Here is a 23,378-nt window from a genome sequence, read left to right on the forward strand (position 1 = left end):
ATTAATGACAGATAGCAGACCATAATAACACAAAATGCTGCTACATTCGCCAGTGACTGCAAATATGTAACAAAGTTGGGGATGAAGATGGGGTAAGGACACTGTTCTATGGTGATCTGATTTCTAAACCCTGTTGTCAACATTTAGTGAAGGAGTTTTGAAGAAACCGAATCTCTATATTCTAGGGACAGAGCTACCGGGAGCCCTGATTTGGTCCTTTAAAGCCCTGATAAAAGCTGTGAACCGCCAGCACATTTTCTCCACAGCTCAGAAAGGATTAGTCTTTGGGAGCAAATGATATGAATTTGCTGCATGGGCCAAAGGGGGTTTCCTGGTCAGGAATCAAAGATTTGAAAGTAGAATGAAGAAATTCTTTGCTTTCCTATTCTTTGCTTTCCTATTGTTCACCATGTTAATATTATTTGTATTTTGAGCCTCTAAAAGATTTTGAATGCCCTGTGATAATTTTAAAGTGAACCATGTTCTTTCAATAGAAAATTATCTGGTTAAATGAGACCAAAACCGAACCTTTTGGCAGACATCAAAAACATGATTCCCAGCAGAAAACTAACGCTGATCATTTCCCGGAACGCACCATCCCCACCACACAGAGAAGACGGATGTTTAGCTAAAGACAAGACAGTCCTAAAGGAAAACCTGCTAGAGCTATAACGCTAAAACCCTCTAGACACGCAAAGCTGCTAAACACCTCAAAGGACCTGCAGCTGTGATCGCAGAAAAAGGGGGTTCTACAAAGCATTGACACCATGCAAAATAAGAAGGTGTGCACTACTTTGTGTTGGTCTATCACATAAAATCACAATTAAATCTTGAAGTTTGTAACTGCCTTATAAATGTATTCATACACACACACACACACACTATATATATATATATATATATATATATATATATATATATATAGTGTGTGTGTGTGTGTGTATGAATACATTTATAAGGCAGCTTCTTTCTGCTACAGAAACTGTATTTTCTCCATGCCAGTCGTCAGATTGATTTTTGTAAGACTCATCATTGCCTCAGAATCTTCTAATGTGGAGCAGAGTCCAATGCAGGGTGGGAGAGTCTAAGCCCAAACCCGGACACACGGCGAGCCTAAGCCACAGCCTTGCCTCTTTCTGCGAGTGTGTGCAGGGATGAGCAGGACAGCACCTTCTGAGAGCTCCACCTGAAACTGGAGATGCTGGGACACCAGTAAAGGGTTAGCTTACATTGTCTTTGTTTCTTTCATGCCCCTCCTTCTTCTTTTAAGCTCAGACGGGTAAAGGGCTTTAGAATATTACCATAAAATCCCATGGTATTTATTGTGTTTTTTTACGTAATCCCTCTACCTGAAGGCAGGTATTTATAGTCAAGTAGGTTTGAGGAGATAAAAGACCTAAAACACGTAGCGCTGGATACGGGAGTTTTCTGGCTTCTGTTGTGTGTATAGTTTTTTATTTTTGTGGACTTAAACTACCTGCTGGTTCAGCTATTTTTATTTTCATTTTGGGGAGAGGAAACCTATTTTGATAATTTTTTCCCCCTATTTATAATTGTGAGTCAAGATTAATACGTTTAACAACAGGTATGTATTATTTTTTCTGTAAAGCAAATATAATATGAAGAAATGTTGCTGATTTTGAATGCATCGTCTGCTGGAACTGCATTTTCTACAGTATGGTTATTTGTCAGAAAGTGAAAAAGCTGGCCCACTGTGACATTGTTTAAGAGCTTTATAGTGCACATTATTGTAAGCAGTTGCCTTCAAACAATATTAAACATACTTTGAACAGTTTTTAATTCTTTTTCTGTTACTGAAGATGTCTTTTCATAATTTTTTTTGTCATAAAGAAAGGATTACGAAGGAAAGCAGAAATCCAGTTGTATTACACGCAGCAAAATGCACAGATTTTCTGCTTAAATGACAAGAGAGTCTTCCCATTAAAGGACTGGACAGTGTTATTCTCTTGTCTATCTCAGGCATTAAGGGGTATTTTTGTGGGGCCGAGATCTTTCAGCTATTTCTCAGCGCAGGGAAGTGAGAAGGGAGGGGAAGCAGAGCCGACACAAAAGGCAACATTATTCCCCAGCGGATCTGCGCTACATCGTACCATGAATGGAGTATTGAAAAACATAACATTGGGGACAAGATTGTTTTTCATCCCTCATAACTGAACCATTTGTCCCAGAGTTTCAAGTGGTGTGCCCGTACAGTTTTCCAAAGGAGGCAAACTCGGTTCTCAAGCACCGCGGCAGTGTTAAGATCCCCACCTCCCAATTGGTCGTACAGCACCTTTAATGTGTGCCTGAGGAGTTCTGCGCCTCATGTTTTGACAATTGTACATGGACTAAACCTGGGTGAAAACTGTGCGCAGTCCTTCACAGTGGCTCCTCTCTACGTAAGTTGCCTCCACAAGCCGAAGATAGGCAAACAGTACAGTGGCAAATTTTTTTTTTTTACATTCTGTTTGCTTCTTCCTAAGCCTCCTGCTCTCTGAGGAGATGAGAGGCGCCCCTGCGGTGTCATCGGGGGCATAAGCATTTCGGAGGGTTCTAGTGACAGATTGCAGGAAGCAGCGTTTATGCCTGACGATGGGGGACCACAGAAAGCAGAAATGTCTTTGTGTGCTACCAAGGCCCGGAATGCCCACTATCTCAAGGGGCCAATATCAAATTCTCCCCTCATCATCCCCTTATATGCATTCCAGTGTAAGGTCAGGGGGATTTCTGCACGAGCAGAGACACAAATAAGCCCGGGTAGAGCTTCACACTGAGTTTTTGTAAATTACAGCATGCCTCTAACAGCGTATGCGTGAAGGTGAGCCGGTACTAACTCTGGATCAAACTGCACATAAAATAGGGCTAAAAAATAAACCATTCTAACCAACTCAGAAACAAAGGCTTAACTCAGCAGTTCCACGTGTTCTAAATCTTCTGCTAAATTTTCATATATACATATTTATACACATATTTCTACTTTTACATCAGGCCATGATGGAATGTATGTTGCACTGTATTATAAATGGTATTTCTGTTGAACGTGCTTGTGAAATATATAATTTTCCTTCCTCCTGACTTGTGTCGTCAGAATGCAGCCAACATTAGAGCATCCTCTTGAAGTTCTGAGGAATTTGCCTGTGTTACTATCTGACTGATTACTGAGTGACCCCTATGAATCCTGACATTCTCTGTCCAAAGGAAAATCCCCTGGAAAACAGTGACAAGGGTATCGACCTCTGCTTGTAACACAAGCCTTCCCCAGCTGCTGAAGTTGCTCAAGACCTAAACTTCTTCTCTCCAGTGGTCATTGCAGCACGCCTCACCCCGCTGCCAAGTTTGTACAGGGTGGCCATTTTGTGACCACAACAGCGGCTCCCCGGTCCTGATAGCATTGGTGCTCATGCGCTGGCCGTTTTTAAGCTGTAAGGATGTACTCAAAGCTCTTTTATGGTCGTAGAGCGGGATATTGGGAGTGGGGGTGGTGGCTGAGTGGTTAGAGCAGTGTGCTTGCACTCAGAGAAGGATGCAAGTACCCGGTTCGATCCCCAGTGCTGGAACTCTGGGACCCTGAGCAAGATCCTTAACCCCAGATTGCTCCCCGGGTGCTGCACATGGCAGCCCACTGCTCCCCAAGTGGATGGGTTAAAAGCAGAGAACAAATTTTGTTGTAATGTATGTTTCAATGACAATAAAGATGATATTACTAAAATATTATTACTATGTTCATGAAGTAATCTCTGGAAATGGCATCTTTTTGTGCTGAGTGAGACCATCATCCATACCCTCCCATAGCGGGGTGACAACAGCTGAAGGCCATATTAGATAAAACAATCCAATACTATAATTAGGCTACTCCAAACCAGGACAATAAATACTGATCGTTTTTCAGTTATAGAAAAGCGTCTGCTGCGCTGTGGGCGGTTGAAGTCTGTGACACACGCAGCTCTGGACTTTGGGTGCCTTGACGAGAGTGACTGAGAGGCTGTAACTGTGTGTTGCAGGCAGATGGTCAGTCAGACAGCCATGCGAGGCCAGCGTGTGGTGGAGAGTGAGTGCAGGTGCTGGAACCCGGCCGTCTGGCTCCTGGTGTCCCTGCTGGGTTCCCTCGTGTTGGTGGCCCTCAGCGTACTGATGCGACTAGGTAAGTGTGATGGGGGCGTGGGGTATGCTGGGCTTATTGAAAGGGAACAATTGTTGGACCCAGGGCTACTTAAATATGTACCTAAATGATGTTTCATGCAGGTATGACGAAGTTTGTTTAAATTTAAGTGACAAGTTAAGTGACAACCCCATGTGTTGTTTGGCTGCAGTGCAGTGAAAAGTATTCGCTCGATTATAGATCTCTCCTGTTTTTTCTTTTTTTCTTTAATCACACCTAACTATTTTTACTATCAGACAAAGATAATATGAGAAAGTAAAAAAATCTGTAAAGAATGAGTTATTTTACTAACAGATCAAAGCGATTTGCACCAAACTAACCATATGGATCATGATTAACCACAGTTTTTTTTTCTGTTAAATGTAACAAGCCATACCCAGGCCTGAGCCAGACCCAACCATTTTCATATCATACAAGTCTATCTCAGATAGATTCAGAGAATTTGTTTGAGCAATGCTAAGATGCGTTGGGGATTTCCCGAGGTGAAGTCCTCAAAGCGCTAGTTGCAAAGTCCCTATGTCGCAATCCTAATGCACGGTTTTAGATTCAGTCACTGCTTTAAATACAAGCAAAGTTTCCATCCATCATTTCCACCACGTTATTATTTACACCAGTTTCTGCATCAGATTCATATTTCTCAGATGAGATGGACACTGGAAAATCATGTGGCGCCTTGCTCTGTCCCACCCTGGACTCCTACTGCTTCTGCAGCTGCCTTCACTTTGTATCTTCTCACTATGTCACATCACACTTGTTCTGCAGGTCCTTATTACCCCTTACAGTTTATAGTGGCAACGGATTTGTGACTGCTTCCCAAGTTGAATCAGGGGTGTAATATTGGTGTTTGGACCTTCCAATTGGTTCCAAGACCTTTCATTTGATTGCAAAGTGCAAAGAACAATTGTAGATTACAAGACTGAAGGGATGATCTTTTAGCAAGTCGCAATAACATATATCCTTGTGGTAAGAATTTAAAAAAAATGGTTTTGGAGTGGCTTTGTCAAAGTGTGGACTTAAGCCTGACCTTAAGCAGTCTTAAGAAACCCTTCGATGTGGCTAGTTAGAACAATTCAGGACAGAAGAGTTGTTGATCTAAGGGTGGCACAGACAGTGATAAGGTTTAGGAGCTGATTATTTTTTTGCAATAAGGGCAGATTGGTTTGGATTGCTTTATTTCCTAGAATAAATGGAATCATCATTGTAAAACTTATTTTTTATCAACAGTACTGTTGATCTGATGTTAACATTTATGTGATAATACGAGATGTGCAAGTGAGATAATAGCAAAAGCAAATACAGAAGCAATCTTTAACTTTTCCCCCAATAATATTTACATTTAACCTGCACAACTAATCATAATGACATCTTCTAACAAGAAGGTACCTCAACAGAGAAAAAAAGTCATAGAAATTCTGCCAGTAAATGACACAATGTTTATGTCTGCTGATCGCGCCTGCTGCAAACTCCTTTTAATTGTCAAAAAGGATGAACGTTTGGCGTATATTGTTTTATTTGAAGGTGAATATATGTTTTTTTTGTGTGTTTTCTTTATATGTTCGAAACACATGACTAGGCCCCTTTAATGGAAACACTGAATGCTATTCGACTTTAAGAAATGCTCATAGAAGGTTTCTTTTTGTTGTTTTGAAGGAAGAAGAAAGCAACTCGTTTCACATATGTGCGATACGTTTAACTGCCTGTGGTGGCGGTAGTTTACAGGCTGTTCCATTTCACCCCTTTTCCCTTCCAGTCTGTATCCACTTTTCCTTGCTGGGTCTTGGAGAAAATTCCTATAGGTTATATTTGAAGAAATAATGGGGATTTTAAGTGCGGCTTATGCAACATTATTATCAGTGTTTACAAGTTTTTACCTGTGTTCAAAATGTTTTAGTTGCAATGAGTTTGTAGAAAAATTAGCAGAACAATGAAAGTCCAACAACTTGTCAGGCAGACCCCAGTTTTAGTTGATTAAAAGCAACTCATATCTTTATTATTGTATTGCAGCTATTGTTTTTACGGTACATTTGTCAAACCAGACTATAGATCACACACACCTAAGCCAAATAAGTATACTAACAGTAAAACTCATTGTAAGTTATTACATAAAAAGCAGAATGTTTGTCTGTTTGTGGGTGTCTAGGTGGCGGCCAAGAAATATATTTGGGGTGTCACACAACAACCAAAAGCCAGTACTGGGGCTCTGGAGTCTTATTATGCTGTTGTCATGTATACAGGGGTCAGGGGCAGGCTTGGGAATTAGCTATAGATAAATTAAAATGATGAGCTATAACGGAGTAAAAAACAAAAAACAATTCAATTCAATTTTATTTATATTGCGCCTATTCATGAAACATGTCATCTCGAGGCACTTTACAAAGTCAAATTCAATCATATTATACAGATTGGTCAAAAATGTCCTATATAAGGGAACCAGCTGATTGCTTCAAAGTCCCCACAAGCAGCATTCACTCCTGGAGAAGCGTAGAGCTACAGGAAAAGTCGTCTGCATTGTCCATGGCTTTGCAGCAATCCCTCATACTGAGCAAGCATGGAGCGACAGCGGAAAGAAAAACTCCCCATTAACGCGAAGGAAAACCTCCAGCAGAACCGGGCTCAGTATGAACGGTCATCTGCCTCGACCGACTGGGGGTTACAGAAGACAGAGCAGAGACACAACAAGAGAGACAAAAAAGCACAGAAGCACACATTGATACATTACATTAGATGGTAGGGGTGATCTGTTTTTCCTGGATGATGTCACAGTTAACAGAACGTCAGACCAGGTGTACCTACTATGAAGAAAAAGAGAGAGAGAGAGAGCAAAAAGTTAAAAGCTGAAATGACAACAGTCATTTCAATGCAATGCAATGCAAAACTGGAGAACAGTAGAAATCAGTAGAGTGAGAAAAATAGGCCCTGATGTCCTCCAGTAGCCTAAGACTATAGCAGCATAACTATAGAGGTAGCTCAGAGTAACATGAGCCACTCCAACTATAAGCTTTGTCAAAAAGGAAAGTTTTAAGATTATTCTTAAAAGTAGACAGGGTGTCTGCCTCACGGACCAAAACTTGGAGTTGGTTCCAAAAGAGAGGAGCATGATAGCTAAAGGATCTGCCTCCCATTCTACTTTTAGAGACTCTAGGATCCACCAGCAGACCTGCAGCCTGAGAGCGAAGAGCTCTGTTAGGAACATACAGGTTAATCAGAGCTCTGATATATGATGGAGCTTGATTATTAAGGGCTTTATACGTTAGAAGAAGAATTTTAAAATCTATTCTTGATTTAACAGGAAGCCAATGAAGGGAAGCTAAAATTGGAGAAATATGATCCCTCTTGTTGATTTTCATCAGAACTCTTGCTGCAGCATTTTGGATCAGCTGAAGGCTTTGAACTGCATTTTGTAGACTTCCTGATAGCAAAGAATTACAATAGTCCAGCCTTGAAGTAACAAATGCATGGACTAGTTTTTCAGCATCACTCCTGGACAGAATGTTTCTAATTTTGGCGATATTCCGGAGGTGAAAAAAGGAAACTCTGGAAACCTGTTTAATATGGGATTTAAATGACATGTCTTGGTCCAAAATAACACCAAGATTTTTTACTTTATTACCAGAGGCCAAGTTAATGCCACCCAGATTAAGTGATTGGTTAAGAAGTTTATTTTTTGACTCTGGCCCAAAGATTACAACTTCGGTCTTGTCAGAATTTAGATGCAGGAAATTTAAAGTCATCCAGCTTTTGATGTCATCAAGACATGACTGCAGTCGAAGTAATTGATTGGATTCATCAGGATTTATGGATAAATATATCTGAGTGTCATCAGCATAACAGTGGAAATTAATCCCATGCTGTCTGATAATTTTTGCCGATCGGAAGCATATATATAGTAAAGAGAATTGGTCCAAGGACTGAACCCTGTGGTACTCCACAGGTGACCCTAGAGTTTGAGGAAGATTTATTATTAACATGAACAAACTGGAATCTGTCAGACAGATAATATTTAAACCAGCCTAATGCTTTCCCCTTAATCCCTACAGTATGCTCAAGTCTTTGTAGGAGAATATTGTGATCAACTGTATCAGATGCAGCACTGAGATCTAACAGGACAAGTACAGACACAAGTCCATTATCTGAGGCCATGAGAATATCATTAGTGACCTTCATCAGAGCCGTTTCAGTGCTATGATGAGCTCTGAAGCCTGACTGAAACTCCTCATGTAGGTCATTACTTTGTAAATGTTCACAAAGTTGATTAGCAACTACTTTCTCAAGAATTTTAGATAAGAAAAGAAGATTAGATATAGGTCTGTAGTTTACTAACTCATCTTGATGAAGAGAAGGTTTCTTAAGTAAAGGTTTAATAACAGCTACTTTAAAAACCTGTGGTACATATCCATTTACTAAGGATAGATTAATCATGTCCAAAATAGGGCCACTGATCAAAGGGAATATCTCCTTAAACAACTTGGTTGGGATTGGTTTGACATATCTAAAATTTTAGATAGCTCAGAAAGCTCTACTGCTTCTAAACAGTTCAGACACTGCGCAGGTTCTAAAGATTCCATCAATGCTGCCTCACTTACTGAGGACGAGGTAATCATGTTTGGGAGGATGCCAATTATTTTATTTTTAATGGCATCAATTTTATTTATGAAGAATCCCATAAAATCGTTACTACTAAGAGCTAAGGGAATGGATGGATCAACAGAGCTGTGGCTCTGGGTAAGTTTGGCAACTGTACTAAAGAGAAATCTAGGATTATTTTTATTCTCTTCAATTAATGATGAAAAATATGCCACTCTAACTCTGCGAGGGGTCTTGTTATACAACAGTAGACTGTCCCTCCAGATTAAGTAGGATTCCTCTTGGTGTGTAGAAGGCCATTTTCTCACCAATTTCCTAACATTGTGCTTCAAGGAACGCAGCTTAAAATTAAACCAGGGAGCCAGCTTCCTGTGAATAATCACTATATATATATATATATATATATATATATATATATATATATATATATATATATATATATATATATATATGCTTACATATTCATTACAGGGTTCTGTTTAAACATAGAGTGCATGATTAAATGGATATTTAAATTTAATTAAATAAAAGAAATACCATTTGGTATGAACTGAGTAAACTGGCTCCCATGCTAAGCTTTTGTAGCTGAAAAAGTTGAAAAAATTGAGAAGATTGGGACTGAGATGGTTAATTGTGCAATGGAGACAAAAACACAGGGTTGAGTCCCTGATACTGCCTCAGGACTTTTTGTACCTGCAAGCGAACTCCCTGTAGATGCAGGCCTTTGTGTCCATAGGTACTGTTTGCCCCAGGTTCCCTTGTCAGAGCCAGTCAAAGCCTTACAGTTGTTTTGCAGGGAGACTTGACCAATTTCACTCTGTGGAACAACTCATAGAGTGAAAACAAATTGTTAAAATGTTCTGACAGCTGTGCATTCGTTGTATCTTATTGTAGAGTCCACCGATGCCAGCATTGCTGACTTTTGTTTTCTTTTAAATTTTCAGGAGATATGAAGATACACAAACGAACTCTATCCAGTAAGTAACTTTCAAGTTTATCATTCTTTATTTTTCAAATCATGTGCAGAATGAAACCTCTCATACAAGACAAAAGCAGGTATCATGCAATCAACCTTGGACATCATAAATGGCAATGTGATGCCTCCTGTTTAACCTTATTTAGACATTGCTCGTCCTTTGTGTCACAAACAAAGCAGCTTAGAAACTGACCTACATTAGATGTGGTTGTTACACAAAGGTCATTCTAGTGTCTTGGTAAGGTTGTCCAATGCACTGCAAATTTAGAAACAGGTTTCATTTGTTTAGACTTTTAAATGTAAATGGACTTTTTGTTTTTCAGGTGAATACAAATATATTTGGGATTTTTAAAAGTTACCGGTATAAACTTTAGCATTAGGATTTGTGGTTCCTATTAGCTGTGTGTGAAACTGGCTACAGTGAGATTCTCACTTGTAGATTGCCATTTTTTGTAGTGCAAATGATGGATCTGATTGGGAACACAGGGTTAGGGTTAGTGATATTATAGGATAATTGTTTTTGGAACCTAAGGTGACACCGTCTGACGACCATTAGGCTGTTTTCAGATTCGAAAGCTCCGTGTTGGCTGCTTATTTACAGCAAATAAAAAGCTTCTGCAGACATAATTTCTGTAGCATGATGGAACCATGAATGCTTCACCAGAAACCCCTGAAGGAGAATGTGTGCAGTCATCTTTTCTCCCTCTAAAAGGCCGCAAAACATATGAAAAAATGTCAACTTTTTGTGGTTCCTTATATTTAGAAACTCTACAATAGTTTAGTATTTAAAATTGAACTATACACAGTCGATTACAAAAGCATCTGTATCTCTTTAGATAAAGTTAGTGAGGCTTTAAAGACTCACCATTCCGGCCTTGAAATATGTTGGTGGCAGCATCATGCTGTTGGACAGGGTGGCAGGTCAGAGTTGATGGGAGGATGAATGAAGCAGGAAGTCTATAGTTGTAATGAGAAAAAGTGTAAGCGGTAAAAACCTTTGAAGGTTGAAAAATGGCTTGTGCTACATTATCTATAAGTTAGGGGCCAATTAGATATTTTAGTTATAGATTATAGAATATGTCTGATGGTAGGGAGAATAAAAATGGGTAGACTTTAAATACACCCGACTCTCTTGGTGGCGCCACAGCCAGAATTCCCAGTGTTTTATGGAATAAAATGCTGACATTTCTGTTTTTATTCCATGGCAGTAGTAATGTAATCCTGACCAATTAGAGGATCTGGGCAACATAATTTGTTTTCAGCTTGTTCACTCTGAGCAGGCCTACAGCTGTTGGCTTGGTCTAGCATTACAGGAAATAAGACCCGGTAGATAAAGAGTATATTACCTATGGAAAGCCAAGAACCACCCATCAACAAATAACTGAAGATATCCTCTGACTTTTCCTTCCAGGCAATGCGATGCAAACCCTCGAGAGGTACCAAGGTGAGTCTGACATTACTGCCTGAAACTAGAGCTCAGTAGAAAACAGAGCTCTACCATGGGAGTGTATCGGTAACTCTCTGACTTTGTGCCAGCAAAGAAGTGCACGAAATAGAGCAGTACTTGGGGCTTGAACCTGCTCATTTCTCCAGCTCCTTAATTATTTACTGGCCCCTCTCTAGTTCATTGTTTTCCTTAATTGCATAAATCTGCGCTGACTCTAGAAACTTTTTTCCTCCTGTTAGCTGTCATTGCATTACATCTGTGTACTTTTCTGCATGCATTGAACAAATGTTCTCAAATGGTTGATATTCCCTTACTGTGGACAAAAGACATGTTTTAGCTCAGTCAACCAAAAGTCTCTTTCGTCTCTCCAAAGTCCAACTGGTGAACGGCCGCAACAGGTGCGAGGGCAGAGTGGAGGTGCGCTACAACGGCTCATGGGGCACGGTGTGCGACGACGACTGGGACATGGTGGATGCCAACGTTGTGTGTCAACAGATGGGATGCGGAGTGGCTGTGGCTGTGGGCAGCAGCTCGCAGTTTGGACAAGGCGCGGGACTCATCGCGCTGGATAACGTGGACTGCCGCGGAGGCGAAGCAGACCTGAGTCAGTGTCGCAGCCTGGGATGGGGTGTCCACAACTGTTACCACTATGAGGATGTGGGAGTAACCTGTAGAGGTAAAACCTTTCAAACCCTTTTCAAATTCCAATTTCAATAAATCACACGAGAATTTAAAATGAATGCTGCTTTTTCGTTGTTTGGATTCTAGAACCAGTATTGCTGGGGGCAAGAGGGTTTGCCGAGCCCACCACAACACCCATGGTCAAGTCTGGATTGCGTAAGTATCTTCTGCTCTGATAACAGTGAGAGTATAATTTTGCTTAACATGCATCTACAAGGCATAAATTCCGAAAATATAAAAAATTCACAAGGAGTTAAGATGTTGAAACTGCTCTCTGCTTTAGCTAAGCCCCTGAAACAAATCTAGAGAGCTTTAAAGGGGACATCTAATAATAATAATAATAATAATAATAATAATAATAATAATAATAATAATAATAATAACAATAACAACACTGCGATAGACTGGCGACTTGTCCAGGGTGTACCGTGGCTCTCGCTCATTTACAGTTGGAGATAGGCACCAGCACCCCTCATGACCCCAATAGGGATAAGCGTGTAGGAAAATAGATGGATGAATAATAATAATAATAATAACAACAACAATAATACATTTTATTTGTATAGCACACTTTAAAATCTTGTGACTTCTCAAGGTGTTTCATAGTTCTAGAATAAATGACGTTCAAAACAATCTAGAATAACAAATCCTAAAATTATCAAGATTAAAAACATAAGAAATCTAAAATAATAGTATTAAAATATGGCCAACAAATTGCAGTTGCAAACAAGGGAGTCATAGGGGAAGTCTTACTGGTCGAAGGCAGTATGAAACAAATTAGTCTCCAGGCTGCTTTTGAGAGTTTTTATGGAGTCTGCCATCCTGACTCGTTCAGGCAGCTGATTCCACAGCCGAGGCCCCAGAGAGGAGAAGGCAACGGAGATGAGTCAAAATGTATTATCCTACACAATTCGTTACACCATCCCCCACCATACAGCAAAAATGGCCAAATGGGACGGAGTGGAACGTTCTCTGCGTCCTAGAGGGGGGCGGGGTGTGAAGTACCTCCTTCAGATTTAAATGGACAGTACCAAAACGAGTTGCTCTCAAACTCACCTAAGAAGAGGGGTAAAAGACAGACCGTGGAGCTACAATAACAAGGAATTCAGACCAAAGTATTGCAGTTCCACTTTTTTTTATTAACCAAATTCCTCAGGGTGCACATCAGTGACAAACTCACCAGGTCCGTGGTGAAGAGGGCACCGAGGCGCTTGTACTTCCTGCGGAGGATGAGGAGAGCACACACACACACACACACACACACACACACACACACACACACACACACACACACACACACACACACACACACACACACACACACACACACACACACACACACACACACACACACACACACACAACAGAAATATCACATGGTCATAAGTATGCAGACCCTTTGCTGTGACACTCATATTTAACTCAGGTCCTGTCTATTTCTTCTGATCATCCTTGAGATGATTCTACACCTTAATTTGAGTCCAGCTGTGTTTGATTATCCTGATTGGACTTAGGAAAGCCGCACACCTGTCTATATAAGACCTTACAGCTCACAGTGCATGTCAGAGCGAATGAGAATCATGAGGTCAAAGGAACTGCCTGAAGAGCTCAGAGACAGAATTGTGGCTAGGCACAGATCTGGCTAAGGTTACAAAAAAAAATTCTGCTGCACTTAAGGTTCCTAAGAGCACAGTGGCCTCCATAATCCTTAAATGGAAGACGTTTGGGACGACCAGAACCCTTCCTAGAGCTGGCCGTCTGGCCAAACTGAGCTATTGGGGGAGAAGAGCCTTGGTGAGAGAGGTAAAGAAGAACCCAAAGATCACTGTGGCTGAGCTCCAGAGATGCAGTCTGGAGATGGGAGAAAGTTGTAGTAAGTCAACCATCACTGTAGCAATCCACCAGTCGGGGCTTTATGGCAGAGTGGTCCGACGGAAGCCTCTCATCAGTGCAAGACACATGAAAGCCCGCATGGAGTTTGCTAAAAAACACATGAAGGACTCCAAGATGGTGATAAATAAGATCCTCTGGTCTGATGAGACCAAGATATAACTTTTTGGCCTTAATTCTAAGCGGTATGTGTGGAGAAAACCAGGCACTGCTCATCACCTGTCCAATACAGTCTCAACAGTGCAGCATGGTGGTGGCAGCATCATGCTGTGGGGGTGTTTTTCAGCTGCAGGGACAGGACGACTGGTTGCAATCGAGGGAAAGATGAATGCGGCCAGGTACAGGTATATCCTGGACGAAAACCTTTTCCAGAGTGCTCTGGACCTCAGACTGGGCTGAAGGTTTACCTTCCAACAAGACAATTGGCCTGTTTACACTACACTTTTTTAACCGAGCCGAGCCGAGACCAGTCTGAGCTTGGATCAGTTAACCAAGCCAAGCTGACCGTTTACACACCACACTATCCCGGTTCCTTGGTTGCTCCTCGTCTCCTAGTGACGACCTGCGGTACTACCGCTCTCTGGGATTGAAGGCGGAAGCAGCAAAACAAAACGGTGCCCGTAACATTCAGGATGTTATGGTTAGACAGAGTCGGCTTGGACAAACAAACCTCTAATAAGGATTTACAGACGCAGGAAACAACAACAGACACTGAGGTTCATCACACTGCTAAGCAGAATAATTTCTGGAAATTGTGTGGCATGGTAAGGAAGCTAGTATTATTATGAATGTCTGAAATTTGTCTGAATGGAGTGTAAATCGGGACGTGCAGCCAGACAGGGCGGAAAAAATGCAGACAGTCAGCTGACTGTAAGGGGATGACGCGTCTGCTCATGCGCTCTTTATCAGATAACCGGGCCAGAAAAAAAAAAAAAAACAGGCCGAGACCTACTCAGGAACTGGTCTGCAGTTAGCGCGGTCCAGTTCAGTCTGCTGACCATTTAGTGTAAACGGGCCTAATGACGCTAAGCACACCGCTGAAATAACGAAGGAGTGGCTTCACAACAACTCCGTGGCTATTCTTGAATGGCCCAGCCAGAGCCCTGACTTAAACCCTCTGGAGCATCTCTGGAGAGACCTTAAAATGGCTGTACGACTCATAGCTGTATTACATCTAAAGGGTGCTTCTACTAAATACTGAGCAAAGGGTCTGCATACTTATGGCCATGTGATATTTCAGTTTTTCTTTTTTAATAAATTTGCAAAAATTTCTACATTTCTGTTTTTTTCTGTCAAGATGGGGTGCTGAGTGTACATTACTGAGAAATAAAATGAACTTTTTAGATTTTTGTATATTATATAAAATGTGTGTGTGTGCAGAGTCCGAAATTAACTTTGTGATTCATTTGATGTAAAAATCAACCAGCCAGGCATATTTTTTACCAGCCAAAAGATTAATCCTGACCAGAACTCTCAACGTAAAATTTAAGAGCGAGATTAGGTTTATTTTCGGGGTGCTTGGTTGGGGGAGTGGCTGACTGGACACTGGAAGAGAAATCTTTGTTTCCTGACTTTGATAAGAAAATATTGTAGTTGATTATAAAAGGCACAATATGAATTATCAGATTCACATCCAGGCAATGAAAACACTACAGATTATCATTATTCTATCCATGTTGGTCTTATTTGTGAATGAGGCAAAGTTTCATCAAGCCTATACGTTTCAACATTTTTCCCTCAGCTGCCACAGTTAAAACACACACGGGTTCATGCTGCGTGCTTTACGCATGATCCAGTTGCTGGATTTTACCCTCGTGCGCTACGCGCGAGGGATAAACAGTGGGGAAAATGCATACATGAAGACTGTAAAGGGCTACTTTAGAAGGGAGAGATAGAAAATAATGTGTCTGAGCTTAAGCCCCTAATGTTACAAGTTCCTAAAAATGACCCTTAAAAGTGCGCACCTAAATTACATGTAACATAATTTTGCGCACCTGAATTCAAGCGCAAGGCAGCATGCCTGTTTATTATAACAAAACTTATAAACAGAATGTCATGGTACCGAGTCTTTTGACCCACATGCAGAACACACTGAGGAGGCAGAGATCCGAGTTTTAAAGGGGTTTATTTAATATAAAGCTCAAGACGTGACTCTGGAGGCTGCCAAGCGGAGTCGTCGGTTCTTGGTGGATTCTGGTGATCGGAGAGGGTGTGGAATAATCAGCAATTACATTTAGAGCTAGCTAGCTGACAATCACTTAATTTAGCATTACTTTTCGAAAAAGTGAAAATTAAAAACTCCGCCGCATTAACTTTTTTTATTTGTCCATTACATGGTTTTATATGGAGTTTTGTGCGGATTGCGCAAAAAATGTAGCAGGAGTTTAACAAGAAAGGTTTAACCTTTGTAACCATGTGGCACGAAAAGTAGCTAGTAAACGAGGGTGTGCAAATTGCCTTTATGATGCAGAATCATCCAATAAACAAAGTGATATGAAGTTTTTGAGTGTGGGACCAGTACTTTGGTAGTTATAGGCCAAAACACTTTGTCCTTTGTTATAGCGCCCCCTAGTTGTTAAGGGGTCTGAATTTCTGGGTTTGAGTAGCAGTGCACATTGTGTACTTGGATACCTGATTCAATGGCTTTGTTTAAGTCCGCATGGGCCGCACAACGCGATTTAGCGGAGAAGATTATTGCGAGAATAATGAAGAAACACACGAAAAACAATAGGGTTCTTTGCACACAGAGCAGACGAACGGCGTTCGCCTGCGCTGCGGGCTTGGAACCCTAATCATTTAATAACAGACGAAAAACAATAGGGTTCTCTGCACACAGTTCAGACGAACGGCATAGCCATTCGCCTGTGCTGCGGGCTTGGAACCCTAATAAATAATTTAAAAAGAAACCAAAAACAATAGGGTTCTGGGCGTTCTGATTTGGAAAAACAGGCAGCACAACATATGCTATGTCAAAATGCGAAACCAGGTTTCAATAAATAAGAAGCTCTGGTTTGTTCTTTAATTGTTTGACAAAACAAGAAATTCCTGCTAAGTCATCGCGTTTCCTCAAGGTGAAAAGCAGACACTTTGCATTGATTTGGAAGCATTTCAACAACATCAAAGAGCTGCCTGGTTTGGTGCACAGTATCCCCTTGGGTACCCTCGTGGAAACTTTACAACACACCTGAAAGGTCACTTCAGTTTCAGACCCCTCTTGTTGTTTGCTTAGTTTGCCTTTGTTGTGCTCGCCGTGTTGGTTTCCTGTTTTCCATTCATTCTCAAGCATATCACCGTGAAGAAAAGATGAGTCAAATTCGGTGTCCAATTGACCATGTGACGTATTTAACCAATTCTCTGGTGACCATCGTGAAAGCAGGAGTAAGAAGGTCTTCCAGATTAATGACACTGCTAACTGACGGACACATGAGAGTATCTATTGTCTCTGTGTTTTGTCTAGAAGGAAACATAAGGTGACAACAGTGCAACTGTAGAAAGATTTTTTTCTGCTTCTTCTGTTCTGCCCCCAGTGTGTTTTGTCTCAGTTTCTCAGTTCTTTTTTTCTGTATCAGTGTCTCCAAGTCCTTATAATTCCCTGCCTCCTCCTCTTTGTTTTAGGTGATGGTACTGTCCGCTTAGTGAATGGCAAGAACTCCTGCCAGGGCCGGGTCGAAATCTACTACCAGAGAAGCTGGGGGACAGTGTGCGACGATGACTGGGGCCTCCGCAATGCCATGGTGGTGTGCCAGCAGCTAGGCTGCGGCAATGCGGTCTCTGCACACACCAACTCCTACTTTGGCTACGGCACCGGCCTCATTCTCCTCGACAATGTTAACTGCAATGGCAACGAGCAGGAGCTGATGAGGTGCAAAAGTCTGGGCTGGGGGAAACACAACTGTGGACACCATGAGGATGCCGGGGTCACCTGCACCGGTATGCTGCTCTAAGTGAAGTTATAATGGGACCGTAATACCAATCCAATCAGTGTTGTTGTAGGACAAATACAAACACCAAAACATGTTGCTTGTTCTTTATAGTTCATGGGAAAACAGTAAAGGGAGAATAATTCTGTCCATAAGGCGATTTCATTTCTGTTGTCTTCACATTTCAGGATCCACCACTGTGCCGCCTGCAGTCACAGAAATACGGAGGATCTTCTGGGAAACCCCGGGCACCACCGGTAACTATAATGAACCAAATTCACATCAAGGCCACCTGTTTGCATATGAGCTCTTGCCAATTTTTTGTTCTCCTGCATCAGTACGAGTTCCAGTAGAAATTAAACCTGCACTTTTAACAAACCACCAAGAGAGGGAGCCATTTCTCACTTTAGACTTTAAATGCATGTCGCCTACAATTGGTGAGAGGTGCAGACTGATCTTCCCTGGTGGGTTGTGTGAGAGTTTAAAAGGATTTAATAAAAGACAATACCTTTCTCTGTTCGTACTTACATATCTGACCATAAACGAATGTAATGTTGTGAATCTAAATATGAATAAGAAGACTGATTAAGTCAATCATTAAAAGTAAATTGGAAAAATAGCTATCATGTTTGTCACTTAAAAACCTCAGAGTTGTTTCACACAGTTAGGACCATTCCTGAACGAAAAGTATTAAATAAATAAATAAATAAATTACTCTCCAATACTGAAACACGGACCATTGTGTCTTCTGCTGAATAAACAAAACTGAAATCTTCCTTTCAGTCACAGAAAGAATTTCAACTACCAAGCCTCCAACAACGACAACAACTGTTACCACAACTACCCAGTCAAAAGGTAATTTTCCATATTAGAAGCCTATATACATTGTCTTGGAAAACATATTCACACACCCTTGTTTTTTTTTTTTTTTTTAACAATTTTTCATGTTGTGGCCAAAACCTTCAGTGTATTTAATTGGGAATACACAATATGTGATATGCATAAAGTAGCACATGATTGTGAAATGGAGGAAGCATGCACAGAAAGATAATGCACAGAAAAGTAGCCTTGAACACAATCTAAAAAAAATGGTGGTGGCAGTATCATGCTGTGAGGATAATTTTCTTTAGTCAGGACAGGGAAGCTGGTCAGAGTTGATGGGGAGATGTGTAGAGCCAAATGGGGGCATAATGCGGCAAGAAATCCAGTTAGAGGCTGCAAAAGATTTAAGACTTAAGATTTTCACCCTGCAGCAGGACATCTACCACGAGCATACAGCAAGAGCTACACTGGAAAGGTTTATATTAAAGCTTATTCATGTGTTACAATGGCCCAGTCCAAGTCTGGATCAAAGTCAAAAGACGAGTCTGTGGCAAGACTAGAAAACTGCTCTTTGCAGCTGTTGTTTACCCAATGTGGCTTGCTGATAATGTTGCAAACACTTTTCCCAATCATTGTTGTTATACAGGTTGGTTGTCAAACTACCATGATGTACATCTGTTTATCTACCCGCAGGCAAACCGACCATCCGTGTAATGAATGGCCAAAATACCTGCGAGGGTCGTGTGGAAGTTCTCTACAAAACCATCTGGGGGACAGTGTGTGATGACGACTGGGACATGCCTAACGCTAACGTGGTGTGCCGGGCACTCGGATGTGGTCCAGCTATAGAGGCCAAGTCCCAGGCCTATTTCGGCCACGGTCTAGGTCCCATCTTGCTGGACAACGTGGAATGTAGCGGCACAGAAACTGACCTGTCCCAGTGCTTCAACCTGGGCTGGGGTCAGCACAACTGTGGCCACCACGAGGATGCCGGAGTTATCTGTGCATGTAAGACCTCATCGTTTTTGGAATACCATCAAACTACATTAAATGCAGGGACTTTCTTTGTTAGTTATCTGGTTAGCACCTAGGTTAAGTAATCATTTCCAATGAAAGTTCATATTTTCCATCTATACAGTCATATATGACAGCCCTGCTGAGCTGTCCTCTTGCACTGCATGACTGTAGTCCTCTAAGGACGAGACAGCACAGAAAGTATAAAAATAAATAAATAAAGTAAAGAGAATGAGTCAAGGCAAATCAGCCTCAATGAGTTGCTGCAGGCCCAACCTCACTGCTTTGCAGCAAATCAGAAGCACACAGACTTCCTTTTACATCCGAAACAAGAAGCCTGGTATTAAATCAACAGAAAGAAAATATTTGTTTCCAAAAGCCAGCTGTCTTTAATCGGACTCTTTTCTTAGCTAGCAGCTTGAGTAGAAAATGGAGACATCATTGATGTGGTGTAATGAATTATGAGGAGATGAACCCGGTATTCAGCCAGACACTAAAATAATACTTGATGGTATTTATTGAGGAGATGATGGGTCAGGAAGGCAGACAAAAACAATCCAAAAAGGTGTACAGAGCAAACATCCAGGTGACAACAAAAATGGGACAGACTCAAAAAACAGAGGAACTGGTGAGGTAATCAGAATACATACAAATGCTGAAAGGCTCTTACCAATGAAAGGTGTGTGAGAAGTTCCGGCAACAAACAGAAAACTGAGGAGGGTTTAAATAGACATGTGTGCAGGTGAAACCAAGTGACTTCTAATTAACTAGGAACAGGTGAGAGTAATCAAGGAAGGGGAAGTGACAGAGAGGCTGATGGGACAGAAACTAAGATGAACAACTACAGAGCAAAAATAACCATAAAGAGAAAACCCAAGATAGCAAACAAGGCTGAACAGAACACAAGCTTTAATCAAATCTAATAAAGAAGACCAGATAACTAAAACAGTTAAGGCTAAACATGAATCCAATACAATACAAAACTAGAAACAGAAATAAACCCTAAAGCAGGAAAGTTAACTTAACCAAAACAACAACATGAACCAGAACATTACATGTGGCTGAAATGGCAAAATGCTTCAAACTCATTACAGACACACCTTTTTTCTGTGCAATCACTTTATCCAAGTAGATCTTTGCATCATAACGTTAAGGGGATCCCAGGATTCAAAAAGGTTTCCAGTATTGATGTGTGACCTAATATTTCCTCTGTATACCGACACGGTAAGATAATCACTTTCCTTGTCTCCGTTGTTCTCTTCAGCTCCCCCAGTGTTGGATCCAGCGTTTCTCATTCCCAGTGGACGGGACTTCAGAGTAACAGAAAAAATACCAGCAACCACAACAACACCCTCTGCAGGTAGGTAGATCTCCAGGTACCTTATGACCTCAAAGACACATCTTTTAGAACAAGACGAGATTGGAGATGCAGTGCTGAATCTGAACTGACTACATTTAACTGTAGGAGCGCTGAGACTGGTGGATGGCCAGCACCGGTGTGAGGGACGAGTGGAGATGTACCTTAATTCCGCCTGGGGCACAGTGTGCGACGACGCCTGGGACCTTCCCGACGCCCAGGTTGTGTGTCGCTTGGTGGGCTGCGGAGAAGCGACGCAAGCTTGGGGTGAAGCTCACTTTGGACCGGGCACAGGAACAATCCTGCTGGACAATCTGAAGTGTAGCGGCAACGAGGCCTCCCTGCAGCAATGCTCCCATATATCTTGGAACGTGCACAACTGTGACCACTCTGAAGATGCTGGTGTGACATGCTCCCTGTCGTGATCTCAGCATCACCTCACTCCTATCGCCAACCGTGCTAGGACTTGTACACATTATGTAAATACCAGCTTTCACATTGTTGAAGGAACACCCCCACGCAATAATATAATATACGCAGTAAAATTATAAATATTAAGCACTTTATAAATATGTGATATGAATGGACACATTTCAGCAACGCTTTTAACTGTCTATCTCTCTTTATTTGTGCTAATGTCTTTTGTACATGTTATACATTGATGATCAAGTACTCAGCGAAGCCCATCAGTTAAGTCTGTTTAAAATATTAAAGGAAGAATAGAGATATTACAGATGTGTTTGATAAAAGTCCAATTGAAAAACCTGAAACTGTGTTCCATAAACCATAGGAATGCAAGGAAACAATTTGAAATTTTTCCTGGCATTTCCTTTTGTTGTGAACTATATATATATATATATATATATATATATATATATATATATATATATATATATATATATATATATATATACTTGTGTTTTGTACACCCAACCTCATAAATGTAACTAAATGTAACTAATAATCATTTACATAGAACAAAATAAATGTTCTTATTTTTTGGTATGTATATTCGGTCCAGTTGTCCATCTTTTAAGCATCTGTCATATATTTCTTATTTATGTCTGGTGGGACATGGACACAGCACAGTGACTCATAGCTATCCAATCTGTCATCTACATGGTCATCGTCATAGTCTTCTGCTTTACTGGGACTGGGTGCCGGGGCCAGCGCGTTCTGGGTGGACACCCGGACCTCCTTCCAGTGGGACATGGCTGGGACGCTGCCCTTCCTGGACGGTCTACCACCTTCATCCTATCACACAGGGATTCCCATCCACCCGGTGGAGAAAGCTAATTCCAGCTGCCTGTATCTGGGATGTTGTTATTTCGGTTATGACCTAAACTTTGTGACCACAATTGAGGGTAGGTACGAAGGCCGATTGGTAAATTGAGAATTTGGCTTTCCAGCTCGTCTCATCATGATGGACCGGTGCAGTGTACACATTACTGTCGATTTTCTGCTCCATTGTCCCCTCACTCGTGAACAAGACCCAGAGATACCTAAACTCCTACACTTGGAGAGGGCAAGCTAAATTTTCCCATCAAATGATCTAAGGTGGAGACCTCGGTGACCCTACACGCTTTACACTTGTACTAGCTCCTCCACATGGCTTATAGAAAATTAAGACAGCGCTTCTCGTGGCTTTCTTTTCCCAGTGACTTTGTTCTTGCTACTTTGTGGAAAGCACAGTTAAAGGACGAGTGACCAAAAACTGAGCTGTGGATCTCTACAGCTCCTCTGGACCAACAAGGAACCTATGGTTTTCTTTTCTGGTTACTCCATTTGGAGGGTCATGTCTTGGTAGATTTGCAGATGTGCCAACAATAATTACCAGTTGCATAATTGATTGAACAGAGTCCTTTGAAATGTTTTGTTCTGCTTTCCTTGGTCTTCATGGCGCTGTTTGTTCATTTATGTTCTCCAACAAATCTCTGAGACCTTCACAAAACATGTAGATTTATACAGAGATTAAATTATACAGCACATTTAGTTTTTAAGGGACTTCTGAGAGTAGACAGTTGAACTTTATTTCATTTAGAGGTATCAGAGTAAATGGGGCTGAATGTAAATGCTTGCCACAGTTTTCAGACTTTTAAAACCACTAACCTCAAGGTATTTTTTTCAGACAGACCAACAGGAAGTAGTGCATAGTTGTGCAGTTGTGGGAAAATGATTTATAGTTTCCCTTTAAAAAAACAAAACCTGAAAACTGTTTATGATAATGATTAACATGAGTTAAAGCTTCTTAGAATAACTCTTCACTACAACTGCAGCAAAGTCAACTTGGGATCACTCAAACTTTTTGTCCATTTTTCGTAAAAAAAAAAAAAAAAATCGATCAAGCTCAGTCTTAGGCTCAGGCTTACTGGATGGTGTGATCATAAATTTTTATGTCCAGCACCAAATTTGTAGTCAGATTTCGGTCTTGGGTGGTTCTAACACATGAAAATGTTTTAATGTAAACTACTGTACCTCTGGCTGCTGGAAGGTGAGCCTTTGTCCTAGTTCCAAGTCTTTTGCTAGCT

General features: G+C 41.1%; 1 protein-coding gene across 2 annotated transcripts; it reads left to right on the top strand.

Annotated features, from left to right (window-relative positions):
• The first annotated feature begins 1,136 nt into the window (after positions 1–1,136).
• On the top strand, positions 1,137–21,688 carry LOC105928009 (scavenger receptor cysteine-rich domain-containing group B protein). Of its 2 annotated transcripts, none has more exons than XM_036134028.1 (12): positions 1,137–1,219; positions 4,002–4,141; positions 9,688–9,720; positions 11,131–11,163; positions 11,540–11,842; positions 11,935–12,003; positions 17,353–17,667; positions 17,846–17,914; positions 18,441–18,512; positions 19,173–19,487; positions 20,758–20,853; positions 20,959–21,688. In XM_036134028.1, exons 2-12 carry the CDS (start codon positions 4,006–4,008, stop codon positions 21,273–21,275), a joined length of 1,758 nt encoding a protein of 585 aa, XP_035989921.1. In that variant the 5' UTR covers positions 1,137–1,219; positions 4,002–4,005; the 3' UTR covers positions 21,276–21,688. The 2 variants fall into 2 exon arrangements, with proteins under 2 accessions (XP_035989921.1, XP_035989922.1); XM_036134029.1 differs by lacking the exon at positions 1,137–1,219 and adding an exon at positions 1,364–1,585.
• The last annotated feature ends 1,690 nt before the right edge of the window (positions 21,689–23,378 follow it).

This window comes from Fundulus heteroclitus, unplaced genomic scaffold (genome assembly GCF_011125445.2).
Source record: "Fundulus heteroclitus isolate FHET01 unplaced genomic scaffold, MU-UCD_Fhet_4.1 scaffold_72, whole genome shotgun sequence".
Taxonomy (NCBI): Eukaryota; Metazoa; Chordata; class Actinopteri; order Cyprinodontiformes; family Fundulidae; genus Fundulus; species Fundulus heteroclitus.